The sequence below is a fragment of the Onthophagus taurus genome, chromosome 7 (assembly GCF_036711975.1).
Source record: "Onthophagus taurus isolate NC chromosome 7, IU_Otau_3.0, whole genome shotgun sequence".
Taxonomy (NCBI): domain Eukaryota; kingdom Metazoa; phylum Arthropoda; class Insecta; order Coleoptera; family Scarabaeidae; genus Onthophagus; species Onthophagus taurus.
Genome location: NC_091972.1, coordinates 39174090 through 39199254, shown reverse-complemented (window position 1 = coordinate 39199254; position 25165 = coordinate 39174090). Strand labels below are relative to the sequence as shown.

The window sequence follows — 25165 nt, the reverse complement described above, 5'->3', positions numbered from 1 at the left end:
GACAGTTAGATCAGAAGTAGGCATGGGCATCAGTGGACCAAATAGCCACATTAAAGTGCCCCTCAGCTTGGACATAACCGTTTTTCAAGCAGAAATTGTTGCTATAAACTTTTGCATCGTTTCGAACCTACAATAGGGACAGAAGGGTGTATCCATAAACATTTTCACAGACAGTCGGGCCGCCCTAAAGGCAATTCAGGCCAACACGTGTGACTCCGCACTGATCAGAGAGTGTACCAGCAACCTGAGAGAACTCCCTAAGGGCAATGACGTAGCTTTATGGTGTGTTCTAGGTCACAGTTACATTGAGGGGAATGAGAAGGCGGACAAGCTGGCCAGAGAGGCAGCGAAAACGCCCTTCATTGGACCCCAACCCGGTTGTGGACTACAAAAAAGCCACCTAAAACAAATAATCAACAGTTGGGAGGCCTCAAAGGTATTAGCCTTACGCTGGAAAGAACTCCCATGTCACAGACAAGCGAAGAGTATGATAACTTCGTCGCAAAACAAAACCAAACAGGGGGAAAAATTCACAAGGAGAATGAACTGTGTTATTAACAATTAAAAAATTATATAAAATAAAAACCAAACAGGTTTTCTGCCTCAGCAAAGGTGATCGATTAAGGACGCTCTCGGGTTACCTGACCGGTCATGCGCCCCTAAAATACCACCGCTTCCAATTTGGACAAGCTGAAAATCAAACTTGTCGGCTTTGCAACGACGAGTCAGAAACGGCTGAACATATACTGTGTAATTGCTTCGCCTAGGCCGTCACAAAATTTTCGGTAAAGCTCTTTTGACACCTACTGACATTAAGGAAAAAGCCCTTGGGGCAATACTAAGGTTCATTAAGGACCTACATTTGCCCAAAACTTTTGGAGGGCTAAAGTTACAATAGATCTTATAGGTCGCGGTAATGAGAGGGACCGCTCCCCTCAGCCCAGCAACGATAATAATAATAAGTCCATGTGTTTACGTATTTGATGAAAAAGATGATCGAGTAAGCATTATTATTTACGTTATACAATATCTTGAGGATTACCGTTCGTCGAGATCACGCCACTAGGAAGATATATCTTTCTCAGCAGAAGTACGTACTGGAAAAGTTTCACATGGAACAGGCCAAATCCGTGTCTATCCCAATAGAATCTAACATGAAAATAACCAAAGAAATGGTTCCATCGACAGACAAACAACGACAAGAAATGAAAAATAGGTCTTACAGAACACTGATTGGAGGTTTGATTTACTTGGCGAATGCAACCCGGCCTGATATTACATTTTCGGCAAGTACGTTAAGTTTTGCTCTGATCCCGGAAAAGAACATTGGTTAATTGCTTAGCGTGTTTTAACTCGGATTGAGTAGAACACATTGATGACCGAAAATCCTATTCAGGTAATGAAATGCAAGAAACAAACGTCAGTTACACTGTTAACTATGGAAACAGAATATGTTGCTCTGTCAGAAGTTAGGCGTGAAATAGTTTACACGAAACGTTTGTTATCACATAAAGGTTTCGAAATTTTTGTGATTAAAATACAGCTTTTCATAAACGAAGTAAACATATATGTTTTCAACATGGCGATTGAATGTGCGCTTTGTTTTAAAAACATACAAAGAAATTCTGATTATATCGCTTGTCGCGGAAATTGTGGTCACAATTACCACCTAGAATGTGTACAAGTGAGTGTCGGAAAGTTCAACACCATGAAAGAAGACGGATCTATTAAAACATGGATCTGCTCTAATTGTACTAAAGATATAACCTCAAACTCGGGTGAGTTGGAAGGAGAAAATCCGCTTTTTCAACAATTTAAGACATACAGTGCTAGCGTAAAGTAACCCCCCCCTGTTTAACTTCTGAACAGATTGAGATATCAATATGAACAAAAAAACGTCAGTTTCTATATTTTATTAGCACAAATATTTTCTTATGGAAAATTTTGCTATCACTTTTAGTTTTTCCGGAAAATGGATCAGCTTTATTTTTTTAAATGGAACACCCAGTATATTATGGTATCTTTCGAAAGAATAAAACAATACGAATTCAACGATACCTCACAATCAAATATCGGTTTATTAGTTTTTTACATAAAAATTAAACAAAATGCGGCCTTTCGCCGGAAAAACCAACGTATCTTCGTTGACTACCTGTCGAGATACAATGAGCCAGATAAATGGTGGACGGTCAGTTAAAGGTCGGTCTACGCTCGGGTTAAGCAGGGTTAAAATCAGCAATTCTTTTAGAATGTTTTTATGAAACAATCAATACAAGAAAAGGATAAAAAGAAAGTTCTTTTTAAAACTTCTAAGAAAAAATTGTCATAACAACAATTTTAAAGTTTGTAGGTACTTTGAAATTTTGTATTTAAGGCAGCATGCAAATATTTTCCTTTATTTCTATCTTTGAATTCTACCCGACCAAGTATAACCAAAGAAAGGCGAGATCAAAACGGCTAGAAGGAGTTTAGAGCACAAAATCGAAGCAATTTTAATATTCGCTCGTGCTGACAGAAATCTACATGAAACAGAGCGACTATTTAAGGAACGATTTCCTGAACATCCAATTAGTCGAAAATATTTAAGAGAACTTGTGAATAAGTTTTTGGAAACTGGAAGCGTCGAAGACCGCAAATAAAATGGTCGTCAGATATTAACAGAAGTAGTTAATGCGCCCATGATGTCGTCTGCTGCTATCGCATCAACGTGTGATGTGTTAAATATTTCCGCGTCGTTGTTGGACGACGTGGAAATACTTAAAGAAGAATAAATATCATCCATTTTAAATAAAAATACTTCATGAATTAACCGAAGATGACCCTGATATAGAAGAACAGAATTTTGTGAGCTAATGACAAATATGGTTGAACGAAATCGATTATACTTGAAACATATTTGTTTCAGTGATGAATGTACTTTCTTTTTGGATGGAAAATTGCACCGGCGTGATGTTAATCCACATGAATATCGTGAAGTTATCACTCAATTTCCCTAGAATGTAAATGTTTTTTTTAAGACTTTTGCAAATTGTACAACAGAATCCTGACGATTTTGAAATGGAATTAGTGTTTCATCAAGACGGAGCACCTCCACATTATGCGCCAATGGTACGAAATTATCTTGATAAAAATTTTAATGGCCAGCAAGATCACCAGATCTGACACCTTTAGATTTCTTTTTATGGGGTTATTTAAAATCCAAGGTATATGAAATTCCATTGGGTAGTATTGAGGATTTAAAACAAAAAATTATTGACGTCTGCCAACATATTGATCATCACATGTTAAGCCGTGTGAGAGAGGAAACACTACAAAGATGGTACCACTGCCTAGAAGTTCAGGGTAATCATATCGAACAATTTACTTAATAGTTTGTTCTTAATAAATAAAAAATTCTTTTATTATTCAATAACAACACTAAGCCAATTTTTCAACCGTTACCTATACTAGCAAAATCTTTAATAAGAAAATTTCATTTCTTATATTGACTTTTTTTCTTTATAAATATTTTTTGATAAAAAACCCAACTTTTATTTCATTTCTAAAAAAAATAAGTAATTGAAGTTGCAATTTTAAATCCGTCTTAACTCGAGCATATACCGACCGTTAACCTACCGTCCACCATTTACCTGGCCGATTGCATTTCGACAGGTAGTCGACGAAGTTACGTTGGTTTTTCCGGCGAAATTCCGCATTTTGTTTAATTTTTATGCGAAAAACTAATAAACCGATATTTGATTGTGAGGTACTGTTGGATTCGTATTGTTTTCATCTTTCGAAAGATACCATAATATACTGGGTGTTCCATTTAAAAAAACAAAGTTGATCTATTTTCCGGAAAAACTAAAAGTGATGGCAAAATTTTCCATCAGAAAATATTTGTGCTGATAAAATATAGAAACTGACGTTTTTTTGTTCATATTGATATCTCAATCTGTTCGGAAGTTAAACAGGGGGGGGGGGAGGGGTTACTTTACGCTAGCACTGTATATCGATAACATGAGAAACGATTTAATTGAATCATTCAAACATGAAATCTCTAAACTTAGAGAAAATAATAAAAACTTAACATCAGAACTAAAACAAATTAAAAAACAACTTGCAATACAAAACGTTAAGTTAAGTACAGAAGAAACACCAATAGATGTCGATGTTTGTATTAATAACACGCATACATCTGGTGCAATAAAAAAACACACCGAACCCGGTAAACAACAACCTCTTCAAGTCATTGACCCGACTAACTACAATAAAATACAACAACAGAAAAAGGAGATGGAGAATTTCTTTAAATATCCAAAATATTCTGAATCTTTAAAAAAATCTGTGCAAAAAATGTTACTGTGCACCAAGAAAATAAAAATGAGATAAATACGTTACAACAAGAAAATGCACCCTTTACAACAGTAATGCGTAAACCAAGAAGGAAGTCAATGTTAAATATAACCCTCGGCACGGCATCTGATATTGAATTAAAAGGAACGCCACAATATGTTAACTTTCACATATGTGGTTTTGAAACTACAACTACTGAAACTGTTATAACAGAATATCTTAGTAAAAATAATATAAAAAACGCTAAATGTTTAAAAATTACATCAAAGAGGCCCGATGAATATTCCTCATTTAAGCTATCAGTACCTATAGAATATCAAAATGAAACAAAAAAACCAACGCTATGGCCATCAGGAGTACGTATAAGTCGTTTTTTAGAAATGATTTACATAACCCAACATAGAAGAACATGATGTATCTATAACAACTACTCCTGCTTTTACTAATTATATTAATACCACAACTACTACCAATGAATCAAACAATCCAATGATTTTCACAGTGATTCATCAGAACATTCAGAGTATTCGGAATAAAATTGATGAACTGCTTGTTTTCGTAGAATCCTTAGATATCACTGTAAATGTAATAACTTTGACTGAACATTGGTTGAAAGCTGATGAAGTAATACTAGTGGATGGTTATAAAGTGGCTTCAACATTTTCAAGGGTAAATAATCAACATGGAGGCAGCTGTATACTAGTACGTAATTATCTCAAGCTGATGAATATAAAAGACAAAAGTAAAGAATTTGTTATTGAATGTAGTGCTATAAAATTAAATGTACAAAAAGTAACGATTATCTGTATATACCGATCACCAAAATCGGATATAGAAGACTTTTTTAACATTTTAGAGGACATACTATTAGAATGTTCACCGCAAACATTGAAAACTAAATTATTATTAACTGGTGATTTAAATATAAATCTAGAAAATAGAAATACTAATACTCTCAGATTGTTAGATATGTTTAACCGACACAATCTTAGACCAACTATCAACAAACCAACACGGATAACTGAATATTCCAGCTCACTTATTGACAATATTTATGTGAACATAGAAAGTTGTAACAGTGAAGTAATCATTTCAACTTTTTCCGATCATACAGCGCAGAAGATATCTTTTCCAATAACAACTATAGATGGCAACACACAAGTAAAAATGCTAAAAAAACGTATATTTAGCAATACAATTCTCTCAGAAATACATGCTGAAATACATATAATTGATGAAAATTTTTTAAGTAGCTATAAAGACACTGACAAGTTAAATGACAAGTTCATAAATGTAATACATAATTGCATAATTAAAAAATCAGAGAAAAAGTTAATTAAAATGAATGTTAAATCGGCTACTAATAAATGGTTAACAAAAGAAATACAAAACAAAACGCGTGTGAAGCGTCAACTATATGAAGGAATGTTAATGGGTAAAATTGATAAAGAATATTACAATATTTACTCCCGACATGTTCGAAACGAAATAGCGATATCAAAAAGAACTGTTTTCACCAATTTTATAGAAACAGCTAAAAATAAAGTAAAGGCTACATGGAATACCATCAATACGCTCAGACAAAATAAGCAATCTGAAGATCTCGATTTATGTGATTTTCAACACAATTACAAAAGTAATGATGAACTGTTGAATGCAATAAATATTTATTTTGCCAATATAGCGGTTGGTAAAATGATTAATCTACAAGTACACAACACTATAAAAACAAATATCGACTTAAAGAGATCATTTGCGTTTTATCTGACTGATCCGTGTGAAGTAAAATCAGTCATAATGTCTTTAAATAATACGTCTGCAGTTGGTTACGACGAAGTTCCGATCTCTGTTCTAAAAGCTTGCGTCGATTATCTTGCTGAACCTTTAAGTAGTATTATAAACCTGTCATTTGGTTCTGCAACTTATCCACACCACCTGAAAAGACCTTAGTAAGGCCATTGTATAAAAAAGGTGACAAATCAGACTTTTCGAATTATAGGCCAATCGCTTTAATACCTAATGTTGCGAAGGTTTTTGAAAAGATAGTACTGATGAGACTTAAAAGCTACATTTACAAAAATCAAATACTGAATGAGTCACAAAATGGCTATATTGAGGGTAGATCTACAACCAGAGCAATTTTTCAGTTGATGGAAAAAATTCTAACTGAAATAAACAATAACGAACTTACCGGTTGCATAATGATGGATCTAACCAAAGCGTTTGATAGTGTTCATCACGACACCCTTGTAATGAAGATGGAAGCAATGGGAATTCGAGGTATTGCGCTAGAGTGGTTCAAATCTTACTTCTCAGACAGGGAACAGTGTGTTATCACTTATGATCAAAAGGGAAATGAACTAGCATCAAAATGGGTACGGGTTCTACAAGGAGTGCCGCAAGGATCGATATTGGGACCGTTTCTATTTCTCTTATACATCAATGATCTTCCTGGAGTAATTGATGATTTACTAATATTATTCGCGGATGACTCTACTACAGTATCAACTGCGAAAACGGAACAACAATTGTCAGCACAAATACAAAATAACCTCAGTTTACTGTATAACTGGTTTTCTAACAACAACCTTCAACTTAATATTGAAAAAACAAACATTATGATGATTGGGAGTGCTGCAGCGACCAACTGTGACATCAATTTGCAATTCAATGGCAAACAACTTACCCGTGCAGAAGAGGTGATGTTCTTGGGTGTTAAAATTGATGTGAATCTTTCATGGAAACAGCATATTAACGATTTAGCTATCAAGATAAATCGGGCGTGCTATGCGTTGAGAACTATTTCGCGGGTAGTTTCAGTGCAAGCGGCTACAAGTGCGTATTACGCATGTGTTTAGTCGCGACTGCGGTATGGTATGGTTCGTGGAATCCATCCACGAGATTCAAAAGCTATCTCAAACAACATCTTTTAGAACGAAACTTGTATTCGATAAATGATTTTTTTTTCTGGAACCATTACAGTAGATTAAATCAGACTGTTTGAATATTATTTGACGTTTTCTGTGCATTTTTGTAAAGATGGAAATAAAGCTTATTATTATTATTATTATTATAGACATCAGTTTTCACTTTGTTCGTGAATTAGTTGATGATAGTTGATACTTCAACCACATATATTTCGTTGCATCTAACATACGTTACTTTATGAACACAGTGAATACTTTTTCTGACAAGGAAACATTTACATTGAGTGGACACATTGGGTAAGAAAGTCGCACACCCAATATCCGCAGAAGATCAGTGTGAGAAGCGAAAGGGTATGGAATACTGTCCTGGGTTCTTACTTTTTCGAGCAAACCTTAACTGGAGAGCAGTTATTCCCACAAGAACAGGTGCGCCACCACACTTCATCAGTTTTTGACACGTGGGAAGTTGTTTAAAATAATTGGTTACCATAGTTACTCATGGTTACTGCTATGTTTATCATGTCAAGCAAATTTGAGGTAGTTAACCTTTAGTAATTTACTTATGTAACCAATATTAATATTGGCTGCTCTATATTCGGGAAAAAATCTTTCATATGCTACCTCATCGCTCATCCATCATATAATGGACTCCCATTAAAAAAAGCGATGATGTCATAGCTCATTTAAAAATGGCAAAAATAAATTAAAATGTACACCAAAAAATTGCAAAAAATTTAATAATGTTTTTATCGGCTATCCAAGAAAATGATTTAATTTTGATTCGGAATCCTCTCTTTATAATATTTACCTTCATTCCTGCTTTTTTCTCAATAATAACGATTCTTAAAACAGCTGGGATCAAGAAAATAAAACTTAAGATTGTTAACAGCGGTAAAATGTGAACAAACATAGTGTTCATGCCATTATCAAACCAATGTGGTGGATGTGGAAATTCTTGAAAGCTCATAGAAATGTTTAAAGGTGACTTGGTAAGCATTTCTAAGTAACATGTATCCAACGCCCATTGGAATATTAGAAATTCACTTTCTAAATATTGCTGTGATCCTAAAACATAAAATAAAGAAAATGCAATAATTACAATTTCTTAGTTTTAATACATTTTATTCCTACCTGCTTCAGGAGCATAAACTAAATCATATCTAAATAATTTGTCGGTTTTCCAGTCGACACCTTCTTTGTAGATTTGTATATCGTATTTTAATCTTGTTGGAATTTCATCCTCAACATCACCAAAATTAATATAAACTACGACCTCATCATCTCCACTGTTTTTATAGTACCTAATAACATCCTTATAGCTATCAAACCCTTTTACACCTTCATTATACAAGTTAACTTTTAATTGAATTTCTCTCGCCAAGTCAGAGGTAAACTTCGTTTGAGGAGAATAGAAGAGTTTGGTATCGACAATATTGATAGCAGTTAATAGTTCAGAATCCGTTGTTTCGTAAGGGGGTCTAGTAGGAGTGTAGTCTTTTTTGAACGAAGAGTGTTTGCTTCGTATAATTGCCACCACAAGAAATATAATGATTGGAAGACAAATCTCCAACAATGTTAATAGGAAGTGCCGTTTTCGTATTTTATAATGCTCCCAGAACATTGTCCGTAATTGCCTTATTGATGAATTCATTTTCATGGCTATTTAAACTAATAATAATTATATTAAATTTTAACTTTTCATACTATTAATATTTAATAGTTAATAAAGTTAAAAAAAGTCAAACCAAACGGTGTTCTATGCCACTTATCACAACGTATTATAACTAACTGCAACTTAACCGCAAATCATTAAAAAAAGGTTATCTCATCTTAGATAAATCATTTTTTTTTAATATTTCGAAACTGCAATGTTTATTACGTTATCTCCTTGCACGTGCAATAAATCTTATGTAATAATTATGTTAGAATGTATTAATTGCTACTCATGTACAAGAAGTTGTTCTTTTCTCTCGGATTACATATAGTTTTCTTTTTAAAGTAATTAATTTTAATAAATCGTAATTAAATTATATTTGTGTTGGGAAACACATTATTATAGTATCATTGATTGGAATGATAACTAGAGTCTATTCTAGAGTATTCTTGTAGAGTATTTTAACCGTGCCAAAAGTCAAGGCCCCTTTGAGATCGACAACTCTTTAAGTTCTATCAGTCGGCTAATATGACTATATGACTATGTAACTCAATATGACAATACATTTTCCATTTAATTGGGTGTGGAGGAACTTTAGATATCTAGGTGTGGACATCTATTGCAGTCACGACCCCACTAGCGAAGTAAAATGTCAAATAAATAAAGCAGCAATTCTATCGGGATGCTTAAAAGATATAATTTGGTCAAACCAACAGATGGCAAAATAAGATGTTATATCCGGTATAGAGCATATCGAGAAGACAAAAATCATACTGACAGTTGCTGAAAAGAACTTAAGCATTATCTTAGACAAAATAAGAAACACTGACATCCGGAAACAGAGCGGGATGCAGGACGATGGGGCCGACAGGGAGCATGGAGATTTGTACAGTCATATAAAAAATAATAATAATAATAAGCGAGCATACGCTACCATGTATTGTACCAAAAAGATGGTGGATAGCTGACAGACCGACAGTTCTAAGAGAAAGAAGAAGAAACAGAATTGTTAAGGATTTACAATTTTTTGCTAATAGGCTTAGTTTATCAACAAAATCTTTTTAAGTAATTGTTACGATACTGTATACAAAGCTGTTGCCATTTATTATTTTACCGTTTAGCTATGCATTTATTATGTATATTATAACCCATTTTTACTATCTCTCACCTATTGGATAACGTTTTTCTAGAAAGTAATTCCAAAATGACTTTTACCAATCTGCATTGAAACTACAAAACTACCATTTTTTAAATTTTGTATATTCTTGTCTTTTCATCCCATATACGGTGGTCCATTTAACGTGAGACAAGCGATTATCTCGAAAACGGTTCATTTTACATAAAAATTTCCGCTCTTTCATGTTTTCTGGCGTAGTTGGTACTTCGCGATAAACATTATCCTATTATCAGGTGATCTGGCAGACCAGGAAATTGGACTTCCCCTTCCAATCCATCGCCCAGTATAATCCCAAACTAAAGCTTCACGTGCAATATGTGAAAAATGTGCTGGTCACCCATCATTTTGCAGCCACATATTTTGTCTTTGTTCCCTGCTCAAATCTACAAATAACGTTGGTAAGACGTCATCTACAAAATTTCGGTATTTCAGCATACCCCATTCAGCATACCATCAATAAAGTATGGTACCGATCAATTTATTACCAATTATGCTACACCAAACATTAACCGACTGTGGGAAGAGTCACCAATTTGTGGGACAATTTAAAAAGAGATTAAAACCAATTTTCGTTACAACGTGACTTGACTTTTTATTTTGTTATAATAATAATAATAAACAAACTTTTTGTATCACTATGGATTTACAATTTTTGTTTAAAAAAGAACTTATTACTATGATTTATTCATTTATGATTTAATTTATAATTGTGGTGGTTGCCACACCGACCAAGGTCGTTGATGTTCTACTTCACGTAACCATCTCGGATTTTCAACGCTCCAATAGTGGATGTTATATCTATTGACTTCTCCTTTATTTGTAAAAGTAGACTCATCCGAGAATAGCACAAAGAAATTAACGTCCAACCGCATTCGTTCTTGTGCCCGTTGACAAAATATTAATCGATTTTCAAAATCACCTCCATAAAGCTGTTGATGTAATGAAATGTGGTATGGGTGATACTTGTTACGCTTTAATATTCTTAAAATGCTGGTCTTCGATATTCCGGCGTCAATTGCAAGTAGTCGAGTGCTAACTTGAGGATTTACGCTAGCTAATACCGCAATTTCCTTTTCTTCCGTAGTTATAGTTACTACAAGTCTTTTTCTTGATTCCACATTTCCAGTGTTAGTGAAATCATTCACAACTTTATAAAATGTACTTCTCGTATTTCGATCAGGAAAACGTTCTCGATACAAAGCTATACTGCCAGCAACTTTTCTGCCACTTTCTCCATAAATAAAAATCGTTTCGACTTTTTCTGCCACACTTAGAGTATCCATAATTTAGTGACTTAGTTTAAACACTTTGCCTTAATGTAAAACGATTCAGAATTTGTTGCCAAGCAGTTTTTATGCAAATTTAGTTTTACCTGTTAAATTTTAAAACAATTCAACCAATTAAGTCTCTGAAAGCGATATTCTGAAAATGCCGACATAAGCAGTTCCACGCACTCATGTTTTTTATGCGTTATTCTATTATCAAATTGACAAAGGCGGAGAAATATCGGTACCTTTTATACCTCTTTCCAAAGGTATTTCCGACGAGCCAGGTCTCCCGATATACCTCTTCTGGATTTTTTTTGTTGAGCATTCTTAAACAGTATTCTAAGAATTAAGAACTAAAGACAATGTATCGAAGGGAGTAGGAAAATCTTTAAAAATTCATAAATCTTATTTGTTTTTGCTAGATTATAAACGTTAGTTAATTAAGGCAAAACCACACAGGAATTTTGTTTTATTTTTTTTGAATTACTTCACATATAAAATAAAATATATGGTGCCCTTTAAAAAATTGGTCGTGACCTTCATATAACCTTGAAAATAAGGTCAAGGTCAAAAATGTTATCGTCATATGGGTTCCCCCTTCGCACAGAACAACTTTAATTTCGTTCATTTTTATGTAAAATGAACCGTTTTCGAGATAATCACGTGTCTCACGATAAATGGACCACCCTGTTTGTATAGTCAGCGTCATAAGGAAGATTTTCAAATTAGACAGGTAACTCCACCTGACTAATTTGAAAACGGTTCGAGATATCGTCATCAGCCAAATCACTTGAGGCAATTGAAAAGTTTTTACTACTATTGGATCTGGGATATAGAATGAGCATTAAAAGGATCAGTAGGGTGTTTACACTTTGTCTGCATTTGAAAAGTTTTTGCAAAACATATTGCAGTGTCCACTCTTGACACCTTTCGCATTGGATATATTGATTTTTCTTATGTTATGGTACTTTTGATAGCGCACTAATTTCTAACTAACACGTTGTTGATCTGCTTGATTTCGCAGATCTTTTCCATGTTCAGGGATAAATTAATAACTTTTTAGTTTGATCAAATATATAATATATGATAAAATAAACAGTAGGTTTTTGGTATAGCACAAAGTCGTGATGCATCAAAGGAAGATTTTGAAGGATCCGAAAGTTCTTATTATGTATATTATTACTCCTATTATTACCCTTATTATTACTCCATTGTTTATTTAAGAAAGAAAACCAATTTTAATGAATAAAATGAAAACAAGATATTAAAATTATTGGTTTAATTAATTTGTATAAGTATTAAAACACTTAATAAATTGATTTTAATTATTAGTTCTTTCTCTTAGATGATCTCTAAAATCGTATGTTAGCAATTTAATGCCAAGAAATCCACCAGATTTGCGGTTATTTACACGTTCTGTTTTATAATAAATCCCAAGTCCGTGTAAAGGACCGGATGATACCACTTCTTGAATATCAAAAAATGGTACGGTAGTCTGTGCAAAATCTGTTTCAAAAGATGAATGTGTGAAGTTTATGAACTGATTATTTTGTATGTTTACAATTGTTGACTTGCTTCCATTCCTTGGTATATCGGCATCGTTAATATCTATTTCATCACTAAAAATTTTCACATAAAAATAATAAAAATAACGAAATGTTAATAAATAACGGGTTTTCCAATAGGAACAGAACAAATTTTTATTAATACGAATGCACCCTTGAATGTTTTTCATGATCTTTCAACACCAAATCGTCTATGAAGACTAATTTCTTTATCATCATGAAGATCACGAACTAACGTTTGGAAATTATTACAAACAGGTATTGCAATTCTGTGTTGGTGGTCACAACTTTAAGAGCGCTTACAGCTTGGCAAATCTGGTAAATTTTTGATGTGAGATAGGGAATCTCATATGATCGAAGATGCCACGCCATTACAAATTAATAGTATTTAATAAGCCTATAATAGAATAGATTTTAGAATTTTAAATATCTTATCATCAATATTTTAAGCAGAAGGCACCTTCAAGAAGAAGTTATTGCTCAAACAATAAAAGAAGCTTTGATATTAGGTTATCTGAGGGATATAATATGGCGAAACAAGTATATGTCCCTAGAAAGGAATGTCCGCATGTATAAGATCTATGTAAGATCTGTTATAACATACGCGATAGAGACAAGAAAATACTACCACAAAAAGAGTCCCCAGAACAGCGGAGATGAAGTGATATGTTACGGTCAGTGTAGATCGTTATCGTCCATGACCAGTGATGGGCGCTGGGCAAATACCCGGCGGGTAGGTATTTATAAAATGGGTACTTACCCCGGCTCAGGGTAAATACCCAAACAGTACATGTAAAAGTGATACAAGTAAAAATATAACAAATTCGGACAAAAATGTAGAGGAACATGATGAAATGGGCGTTGAAGCCGAGGAATTGTCAACGATCGAAGACGTATTATTATCAGGTAACCACTGCTCATTCTTACAGGAATATCGCTCATGAAGATGTTTCTAACTTTCCTGTAGGCTGCCCATGCGAGTATCATCCTTCTGTTTAGTTCGCTTGTTTGATTATTATCTCTCGATACACGAACCTCATGGCCAAGATATATGGCTACGATGCGAACCAACTGAGATGAGTACTTTAAGAACAATAGTGGAAAAGACAAGAAGAGATAGAGTAAGGAACAAAATTGTAAAAGAATTGTGTGGACTCGGAGATGTCATGAGATTTGCTAGGGGAAAAATAAAAAAATTTAATGAGTACTTCCAAAGAATGGAAGAAACCTGATTAAGACAGCAAGAGACCAAAGATTAGCTAAGAGATCCCGGGAGACCAGGAAGTTGGATTTCCAGCTCTAATGAAACACCATGAATGATGCGTAAAAAACAGGTTACAACCTGAATAAAAAAAGAAGAATAATAAGATCTTAAACGAACTACTTAATTTTAAATTGGAAATCAACAATCTCATGGATCTTGGAATCTTGGATTTGATGGAAGTGCAATATGACTAGAAAAGAATCAAACAACAAGAATTAATGAAGCACAAAAACTGAATTTAGTCATTAATATTAGACTGATACTCAATTCAGGACATTCAAAGTTGTTTTTCAAGCATTAAAGAAATCGTTAAATATTTTCGAAGAGTATTACGTAAAGGAGAATGGCCGGTAGTGAAAATATAAACTTTTCCGAAATATATGTACACTTTAAAGCTAATAACACCGGGAATGTGTATAAATTTGTTAGACAGTTAATACAAAGGCACAAATCGCACGTAGCTTTATGCTGAGACGGAACAGGAAAAATAATATGTGATAGTGAAATGAATGACATTTGGAAAAATTATTTCCAAAACCTGTTAAGCATAGAAACTGATTTGGAAATAGACAGCAGTCCGTCACACCAAAGAAAGGATAGTGTCATGGAACCTATATCAATTAGTGAGGTTCAAAACGCAATCACTGCGTCAAAACATGGAAAGGCATCCGGGATTAATGACATACCATCGAAAGTATTCAAGATAGAAGTATTCATTATCACCAATATTGATGTTAGAGCTTGGAACAAGATTTGTCCTAAATTTTGTTGATATTTAGCCCGACTCAGTTGCATACTTCAGCATCAGTTTCATCTCTCCAAGACTATCCGAAATAAGGATTATATCGTCCGTGTAGCGCAAATTACTTAGGTATTGCCATCAATGTTTATACCTTTTTGGGTACAATCCAGTTGTTTAAATGCACTCTCCAGGACTGTGATGAACAATTTGGGTTCAACATTATATTGCCTTGTCTTACCCCACGCCCAATGAGTATTCGGTCAGTACTTTCATGCAATTTTACCGTCATTGTAGCATTCTTGTAAATGTAATAAATAAGTTTGGTGTATCGATAATGGACTCTGCATTCTTGAAGTACTAGCAAAACTGCCATCAACTCAATTTAAATCAAATTTTATAAATACCTCTAAATACCCATCTTGGGTAAATACCTCCGGGTATATATTCAGGGAATTTTCCCTTGAAAATAAATACCCGGGTATGTAACAACACTGTCCATGACTGACATCAAAGAAATAGTCACCTTACTCATGCGATTTAACGTCGTTAAATTCTTTTTAGGAAGTTGAAAGAATGGTGCAAAATTATGGCTAAAGAAACGTTACGTGCACATGTATTTGCAATGCTCATATTCTTAGTTCTTATTGAAAAACCCGATAAATAATTTACATACAGATAGATGTTACGAAAGTCAGTCCAACTGCTTCCTTTTTTGATAATCAAGGAACCACTTTCCAAATTGAAACGAGTTACGCGGACTTGTAATGAAAGAATACCTTCATATTCACGAAATCTCACCCCTGCAAAATAAGGAAAGTTTATTGCGTACATAAAATTATTAAAGACTATTTATTACCTGTCATCACATAATTTTTAAGGTTTACGAATTTAGAATTCATTTTAAAATCAGCCAAATGTATAGATCTTGAGTTAATAGAAACTCTTATATAATCTTGATTGGCAAAGATCATTCGATCGCGAACTTGAAAATTTTCAATTGGCACCCACCTAGATTCGCGAACTGTTAAAAATGGACCTAACGTGGCTTCTTTTATTTGTATGTGTATAATATCGTTTTGATTTTGAAATCGTGCACCTACAATTATTCTAGAAAACAACAAGAAAATGTTAATTTAAAAATAATTTGAACTTTTTTAACCAACCTATTTTTTAAAATGTTTGAGACAACTGCTCTAAGACTTATGTGGTTTTTCGAAGTTCTTTTATAAGTCACAGTGCACACACAATAAGAACAATCTTTATGTTTAGTAAACGTTTTTTCTCCTTTTTCGCAACGCTGATTTTTATCACCATACATTTTATTATTGAATTTTAAATATTTGTATATTCTTGGGGGTGTCTGCTTAGAAAGCAAAGAAAATTAATAAAAAAATAGATTACAAGAAATCATATTTTCTTTACATCAATACAAGTTGTTAATGTTGTATCAACTTCTGTACAATTACGCAATTCCGCGTTTGCATACGTTTTATAAAGTAATGAACAATCTTGTGACTTTACATCACATTTTTTACTCGTCATTATTGGAAATTGATATTCGTTGCATTCCTTATCACATTTATGCGGTTTAATGTGTTTTTCATCAACAATAACGCTTTGTTGAAAATTTTCAATTTCTAGGTATGTTTTTCCTTTCACATGTTCTTTGGGGTCGCGTTTCCATATATAGTCAGATGTTCTTACTGATAATAAAACATCAGAATACTTAACGATGGACGGTAATGGTTGTGAGAAATTTGTAAGTAATGTTTGAAAGCTCACCAAAACAAGTCCTTTCATATCAATTATTGTTAAATATTGATAAAGAAATAACAATAATTCATATTTTGAATATTGTTCCGATATATTTTCATCGTCTATTTTCAAAAATGTATTAAAGTACGAGACATTTTTAGTTTTGTCGCGAAGATCCTTTAATTGATTTTTAAAATTTGGTTTTTTAAATTGTTCTACCTTTTCAAAATATGCGGCATTCCTTTTATTGTTAGGTTTGTTAACTATATCAACAAAAACTTTAAAAAAGTCATTTATTGCATGAATTTTATCATCATTTAACAAATTTGAATATTTTGGATTATTTATTATAAACTCAAAATTTAATAAATTTTTTTCTGCCTACAAAAAAATCAGAATACGATACAGGTACATATAAATAAATTATTTTATCTACAACTATTGAATTATCTATTCGTTATACAATTGATTTTTGACGGGTAATGACACTCATTACCCATGACAGACAAAGTGTTGAATAATGAGGCCATTATTCCACACTTCTGACACTGCCTACTAATCAAAAAATAAAATATTAACAGAAATGACAGCTTTCTTATATTGAGGTTATGTCTGAAATGTCTATCAAGTTTATTTTTTTTTCGTTTTTTTGATTTTTTTTTCAAAATTAAATAGTTGTAGATAAAGTATAGTATTCAACTTGCGTATAATGGATGTTACCCACTCAGATTACAACACTCGCTCGCTTCGCTCGCTCGTGTTGCAACTTCTTCTTCGTGGGTAACAGCCGCCATTATACGCTTGTTGAATAATATACTATTATTGATTTTTATACCTGTTCGAATTCATCTAGAAACGGTTTGTAAGCTTGTAATATTGAAGTGACACCGTTTCCTAATCGGAATGTATCATTGCTGACAATTTTAGCGTGCAATTTTAAGAAATCATTTCTTAAATTTTCTGCAACCAATAAATGATAGCAGCCACTATTACAAAATAGTAATGAAATCACCAATAAAATCGACTTCATCATTACTTCAACCGTAACACCAAACTAACTAAATAAGATAAAACACTTTAATTAAATAGTACACACGAGTTCAAACTTTATAAACAAACAGAGATAAGACGACATAAACCTCAAAACTATACCTGTACAGGTGGTCCATTTAACTTGAGACAAGCGATTATCTCGAAAACGGTTTATTTTATATAAAAATGAACCAAATAAAAGTTGTTCTGTGCGAAGGGGGAAACAATATGACGATAACGTTTCTTGACCTTGACCTTATTTTTAAGGTCATATGAAGGTCACGCCCAACTTTTTAAACGACACTCTATGTTTTTGATTGCAAAATCTGAATCTATAAATGAAAGTAAAATAATTAAAAAGAATTACCGTGTGGTTTTGCCCGTACGACGGCGAAATAGTTTTAAATATAGTTTATTTATAAAAAAATGATTAAACTATACTATTAATCAACAACAAGTATAAAATTTATAATAAATGTTCAAATATTTCCCCACCCACTTGAATACATTTATTAACCCTTCTACTAAAACTTTCTTTACATCTTAAAAGGTTTTCTTGGCTACTATTTCTGCATGCATTTCTTATCCGCTCTTTCATGTTTTCTGGCGTAGTCGGTACTTTGCGCTAAACATTATTCTTAAGGACGCCCCAAAAAAAAATCAAGAGGTGTTAAATCAGGTGATCTGACATGCCAGAAAATTGGCATGTCAGATCCTCCCCTTCATCCCAATTCATCACCCAGCATAATCCCGATCTAAAGCTTCACACGCAATATGTGAAAAATGTGCTGGACACCCATCATTTTGCAGCCACATATTTTAACTTTCTTTCCTGCTCAAATCTACAAGTAACGTTGGTAAGACGTAATCTAAAAAATTTAGGTACATCTCCCCATTCAGCATACCATCAATAAAGTATGGACCGATCAATTTATCACCAATTATGCCACACCAAACATTAACCGACGAAGGTCGTTGATGTTCTACTTCACGCAACCATCTCGGATTTTCAACGCTCCAATAGTGCATGTTATATCTATTGACTTGTTCTTTGTTTGTAAAAGTAGACTTATCCGAGAATAGCACGTTACCTCAGAAATTGACGTCCAACCGCATTCGTTCTTGTGCCCATTGACAAAATATTAATCGATTTTCAAAATCACCTCCGTAAAACTGTTGATGCAATGAAATGTGGTATGGGTGATACTTGTTGCGCTTTAATATTCTTAAAATGCTGGTCTTCGATATTCCGGCGTCAATTGCAAGTCGTCGAGTGCTAACTTGAGGATTTACGCTAGCTAATACCGCAATTTCCTTTCTTCCGTAGTTACAGTTGCTTGCCGAGTTCTTTTTCTTGATTCCACATTTCCAGTGTTAGTGAAATCATTCACAACTCTGTAAAAGCTACTTCTCGAAGGCGTATTTCGATCAGAAAAACGTTCTTGACACAAAGCTATACTATCAGCAACTTTTCTGCCACTTTCTCCATAAATAAAAATCATTTCGACTTTTTCTGCCACACTTAGAGTATCCGTGATCGTGATAAACTAAGTCATTAACTTAGTTTAAACACTTTTCCTTAATGTAAAACGATGGAATGAATGTAAGTATGTAAATTTAGTTTTACCTGTTACATTTTAAAACAATTCAACCAATTAAGTTTCTGAAAGCGATATTCTGAAAATGCCAACATAAGCAGTTCCACGAACTCCTGTTTTTTCTATTCTACTTCTTGCGTTATTCTATTATCAAATTGACAAAGGTGGAGAAATGTCGGAACCTTTTAGACCTCTTTTCAAAGGTATTTCCGAGGAGCCAGGTCACCCGATATACCTCTTCTGGATTTTCTGTTGAGCGTTCTTAAATAGTATTCTAAGAATTAAGAAGTAAAGACAATGTATCGAAGCGGGTAGGAAAATGTTTAAAAATTCACAAATCTTATTTGTTCTTGCTAGATTATAAACGTTAGTTAATTGTTTCTGAAGAAGTTTCCATTTTTTTCAAAAGATGTTTTGCCGTTGTACCTACTGGTAAAACCACACAGTAAATTTTTTTTATTTTTTTTTTAATTACTTTACTTTTATCCAGATTCAGATTTTACAATAAAATATATAGGGTGCCATTTAAAAAGTTGGTCGTGACCTTCATATACCCTTGAAAATAAGGTCAAGGCCAAAAAATGTTATCGTCATATGATTTTCCCATTCGAACAGAACAACTTTCATTTGGTTCATTTTTATATAAAATGTTATTGAAAATTTTGTTCATTATATTGAAAACTGCTCTCGCCTTTTCTATAAAGCATTTTATTTCTCATGCATTGTTTCATTGCTCATTTATTATAGTTCCCAACTTCCCTGTTTTACACGTTCTATTCGAGTCCCGTTAATATAAAAGTGATTTCCGTTGATATTTTCTTTGCTGATTATTATCTATTTTGTTTTTTGGACATTGATATTAAGTCCATATGGTTGACTGTAGTGCGTGATTTGGTCTACTAACATTTATAACCTCTCTATGCTATCTACCTTCATGAGCTTCTTGTTCTTCTCATTAGATATTCGTCGATTTGTTAATTCTGAGGTCGTTGCCTTTAAACTATTTCCTGAGATGTCGATTACCAGCTCTCACGCCATCTCTTTAGAGGTCTCCCAGGTGGTTTAAACAGTAGGGGGGGTTATTTACAAATACAATTTTCAGACGTCATCACGTTATCATCGCTTATACACCCCACGTGATTATGCTATTGTCTTTTCCGCTGTCTTCTCCATATGACTATGTCTAGAACGTTGTATTGATCTTTAATATCCGAATTACTCACTCTGCTCATTCTCGTTTTTCCTGCAATTGATCTTAGTGTCTTCATCTCGGCAATTTGTAGCATGCTCTTGATTTTGTTGGTTACTGCCTTCATTTCTATTCCGTATGTCGTTATAGATCTTATACATGTCTTGTATATTCGAATTTTATTGTCTATTCGCATGTATATATGGATTGGGGAGTGCATGCAAAACCGCACGCCACACTTAGGCCCCATTGGGCCCCTTGTGCATCTTCCCATTACACACTCTGGTCACATCAACCAGCGTAAGGATTTGCCAAAGGCTAGGACAGCTCCTAGAAGTGCATTCCTGATGTCATCTGTGGTTGGCCATTCCTCCCCGAAGGGAGGAATCATTCTGGAGGCTCATTCTGAGCTCGGTCAGAGAGGGGCAATCACACAAGATGTGTTTAACCGTCTCGTCATCCTGTTCACAGGCTCGACAGAGAGGGAGTCAGCAAGCTTCATGTTTTGAAGGTGCTTATTTACCTTACAGTGTCCCGTGAGGAAACCTGTGGCAGTGCAAAGGGCACTTTTACCAAACCTTACGAAGAACTGGGCTGTTGCGGCTGAAGGATATTTTAACACAATTCGTTGGCGAGATGACAGCCCGGGTATGGTCCCACCCGTTTAAAAATTTTTTGTGGGTAATGCGCTTGATTAACTCGATATGCGTAGCTAAAGAGGGGGTAATTATCGGCTCGGGAACACAGGGCGCTCTACCGGCAGCACGTTTGGCTAGCCTGTCCGCGTGGTTGTTACCCTTGGAGCCAGAATGCCCCTTAATCCACTAGATTCTGACACGATTGTATTTCGCGGCCTCCTCCAGTGCTTTGTGACAATCCATTACTACTGCAGACGTTATAATAACTCTGCTTAAAGTTAACAGAAATTCTTTACTGTCTGTAAAAATAGTAAAACACTTAGCCCGCTTGTTGGAACAATGCAGTCAGCAGCAAGTTTAATAGCAGTTAGTTCCGCTTGTATGACGGTGGTACTAGACCCTAAAGGTTCCGAGAGGCGAATCGGGAGATCGTGAGAAAATACCCTCGCGCTTGCACCATTTCGTCCTTTTGAACCATCAGTGTAGATCTTAAAATTTCTTCGTTCATCTACTACTGTGGGACTGACGTGGGTGAGATACTTCTTTGAGAAAACATATTTTCACATATTCTGGTCTGTGATCAGTCTTATACTCGAGTAGGGGTGTGTCTAACACAGCTTCCCTCCAGAGTGTTGAACTGCTGCCAGCGTCCTTATCCTTCATAGTTCCTACTGATTGTAGTCTTATCATGGTTACCAACGCCACTTCCTGAATATGTAGGTTGAGTGGTGGTAAATTTAACATGATTTCCATGGCCGTGGTGGGGGTTGATCGTAGCGCACCTGTAAGATACAGACACGCGAGTCTCTGTATTCTATTAAGTGCAGTGGTGGCGGTAGACTGGGAAGTGCTAGTCCACCAAACCAGTACACCGTAAGTTAGGTCTTGGAAGACAGACCCCAATGTCTATTCGCATATACGGGTTCGACCAGATTGTGTCTCTTAATCATGCTGATATTGCGGATGCTTTATTAATTTGGTTCCTCAAGTCTTTCACTGGATCATGACCGCTAGATATCTGTACGCCTAAAATAGTTAAATTGCATGACTTGTTCGATTGCATGATCTTTTGCAGTAGTCATGGACTTGGTTTTATCAACGGAGATAGCCATATTAAGCTTGCGGCTTACTTGAAAGAAGTGGTAGAGTTGTCATTCTGAAAGATATACGATTGCTGCAAAAATTGAAATGATTTTCGTTTAAGAATTAACATCGGTGTTATCTGGTCTTATTGCTTTTCTATTTTGGGTAATTGACTTCCGATCTTTCATCATGGAAAATTGACTCTAAATATAATTTTCATTTGCTTAATATCTTGTTTGTCTATAATTAATTTCCCGTTTGAATCTATGATTTTCATCTCCTGTCGTTCCCTAAAGTTTCCCGTTATCTCTTTCACTTTTTTATGAATGTTAAAACATCCTCGTGTTGGCTTGTAGCATTTCTATTTCTACACTAATCTCTACCGCTTCTTTTTTTTTGGCAACTCTAATCCTTCTTCTGATCTGTCTTTGCTTCTTTTTGTATTCCTCTTTATTTCCTTTAAGTATTCTTCTTTGCTTCATCCAGTTTAAGATATCGTCTGTCATCCATGATTTTCTTTTCGTCGATAGAGCCTCTTTGGTTGTTTAGCAAGACGCACCACGAACAGGTGAGGTCATTTGGGTTGGCAAATTTTGCCTTCGCTCTCATATTAAATATGGTATTAAAGATGATATCTTTAAGAAGGGTTTGAAAGTAAAAGAGTTCAAGTGGAAGGATATCTTATAGAAGGATATCCTAACTTGCCTGCTGGCGCCATCTCGTATAGTCTTTTACTTCTGAAGGAAGTGTTGTTTTTTAGAGTCACGTGTTTTAATGTGTTCTCACAGTCTGTTACCTTTTTGTTAGTTAAAACAAATATTTTACAGTATTGGTAGTGATTAAGCAATCTGACTGGGAAAGTTATTGTAAGTACGTTACTTTTCTAGAAGAGATTAAAACTTAAGATAACTTTATGAATAACTAAAAGTGAGGTTATTCATTTTGGGGATCATTTTTGATATTTCTGAGATAAACGGCTTTGAAGTTAGCTTGAATTTTCCAGGACAAAGTTTAGAAAACTGTTTAAGTACTTTAGTTAAAGGCGAACAATTTTTTTATTTTTGCTTTTGTATTTCTTTTTCTATCTTTTTATAACAAAATTTCATATTCGTAATGAGAATTTAATGTTACAGTGTTATCACTTTATCATTTGCTTTTGTGTTGATGTTTTCGCCTGGATCATTAATTCGTGCTTTATGCTTTTATAAAAGTAGTGGTGAATCGGCGTAATGTAATCTAACAAGTTAAGCAAGTTTTTAAACTTTAATAAAAGAAAAACAGACTCCCAAATTTGTTAGGTTGCCATCATGCAACGGCAAAACTATATTAATATTTAGGGTACTTTTATATCTAAATGGAACCATTACTTTTGTTGGGATCATCCATTATTTTATTAAATGACAAAAAGAGTAAAAATCGTCTTTGTTCATATTATACACAATAAATTTGGCTGATGTACCTCTTATTACGGTGTTCCAAATGTGCTGGAATACAACCTTGAGGGATTTACCTTTTTTAATCTTTCATTATTCTTTATAATTGTACTGGAGGAATTGCCTGGAGGCAACAGTTTCGTTGCATATATATGACCTTTTCAGGTCTGTAAGTAAAGAAGTAGTTAGCAACATTTCTGAAATTTTTATTTTCGACAGTATCAGCTTTCTTGGCTTCTGTTGCTTTTTGGGTTTTCCTTTCGCGTAGCTCGAGATGTCGCTTGGCATTTTTTACACTTTTTTTTTCCAATGTGGACGAGTGCTCAACGTGTTAGCTGTATATCAGCAAGGAAAAGTGTGTTAGGTGCTTGGAAAGCAAGTTGGAGAATCCAGTAAGTATAGCAGCATAATCTAGGTGTACGTCGTGCAGAACTTATTAAACTCTCTGTTCCACCAGGTTCTGTAGCAAAAACAACAGATTACATCATCTTGGCTTCTCTAGTCAAAATTTAAAATGAATTTCAAAAAGAACATGAAAATATAAATAATCTACGGCAAGATTTTCATGCAAGATTTGATTTGACCGAGAAAGAAGTAAAAGAGATGAAAATAGCGGTAATACAACATAAGTTAAAATAGAATGAAAGAGAGGAGAGAAGAAGAAACGTAATAATTATGGGAGTACCGGAAGAGGAGGGGAATCTCAATGAGTTGGAAAAAATGGTGATGAATATAATTAATAAACAATTAAAAGTACAAACGGAACTGTTTGAGGTGGACCTAATAACGCGAATGGAAAAAAAAAGAAGATGGGAAAATTAGACCTATACTAATAAAACTCATTGCTTTAAGGAAAGTTTGGGAAATCATGAGGAATGGAAGAAACTTAAAGGGAAGTGGTATAATAATAACAAAAGATCTCCCGAAAGATATACAACTAAAACAGAAGAGCCTAGTCCCAACAATGAAAAAACCTAGAGAAAACGGAGAAAGAGCATTCATAAAATACTATAAGCTTATTTTAATGGAAAGGAAATACAGGAGAAGGACATCCAAAAATACTTCATAAGAAAAGACACAGATCAGAGGAGGGAGAAGAACACCAAACTAAAATCATGGTAATGGTGGCTAATAATACAAAAAAAATGAATTATCATGAAAATAATGAAACGAAAAATGTGAGACAACAGATTAAAATAATAAACGAGAGAACAGAAAGTAGAGGAATAAACACACCTGGCCTCCAAAAGTAAATTGATGGTTACTTTATGAGACCAAAGTCGCACTCGTTCACTACAGGGGACTTAAAAAAGCATAATTCAAAAGCAGAGACAGCAACGAAAAGCACACAAAATAACAATATCTAGCAGTCAAATTATAATACCAATTTACGCTCAAATATAACTACCGTGGCAAAAATAGGAAAGTCGAAAATAGAAACATACTATCTTACAACCTGGCTAAACACACAGAATATAAAAAATAAAATAATTGTTAATGGAATG

The 25165-nt window shown here is 34.1% G+C and overlaps 3 protein-coding genes across 3 annotated transcripts in view; 1 reads left to right on the top strand and 2 right to left on the bottom strand.

Moving 5' to 3' along the window:
• LOC111421256 (phospholipid-transporting ATPase ABCA3-like) overlaps window positions 1-12539 on the bottom strand; it is a 41573-nt gene extending 29034 nt beyond the window's left edge. Inside the window, exons 1-2 of the mRNA XM_071198047.1 lie at window positions 8394-12539; window positions 8071-8327 (exon numbers count right to left, since the gene is read on the bottom strand). Of these exons, the coding sequence (XP_071054148.1) occupies window positions 8071-8327; window positions 8394-8919 (783 nt within the window). The 5' untranslated portion in view covers window positions 8920-12539. The remainder of the gene's footprint in view (window positions 1-8070; window positions 8328-8393) is intronic.
• LOC139430771 (uncharacterized) overlaps window positions 1-25165 on the top strand; it is a 154987-nt gene that overhangs the window by 88838 nt on the left and 40984 nt on the right. The gene's annotated exons all lie outside the window — the stretch shown is intronic.
• LOC139430770 (uncharacterized) lies at window positions 12626-23981 on the bottom strand. Its single transcript, XM_071198048.1, has 6 exons — window positions 17523-23981; window positions 16355-17068; window positions 16096-16292; window positions 15789-16039; window positions 15606-15732; window positions 12626-12980 (listed from the first exon to the last, which is right to left on the bottom strand). The coding sequence occupies exons 1-6, from the start codon at window positions 17718-17720 to the stop codon at window positions 12683-12685; spliced, it is 1785 nt and encodes a 594-aa protein (XP_071054149.1). The 5' UTR covers window positions 17721-23981; the 3' UTR covers window positions 12626-12682.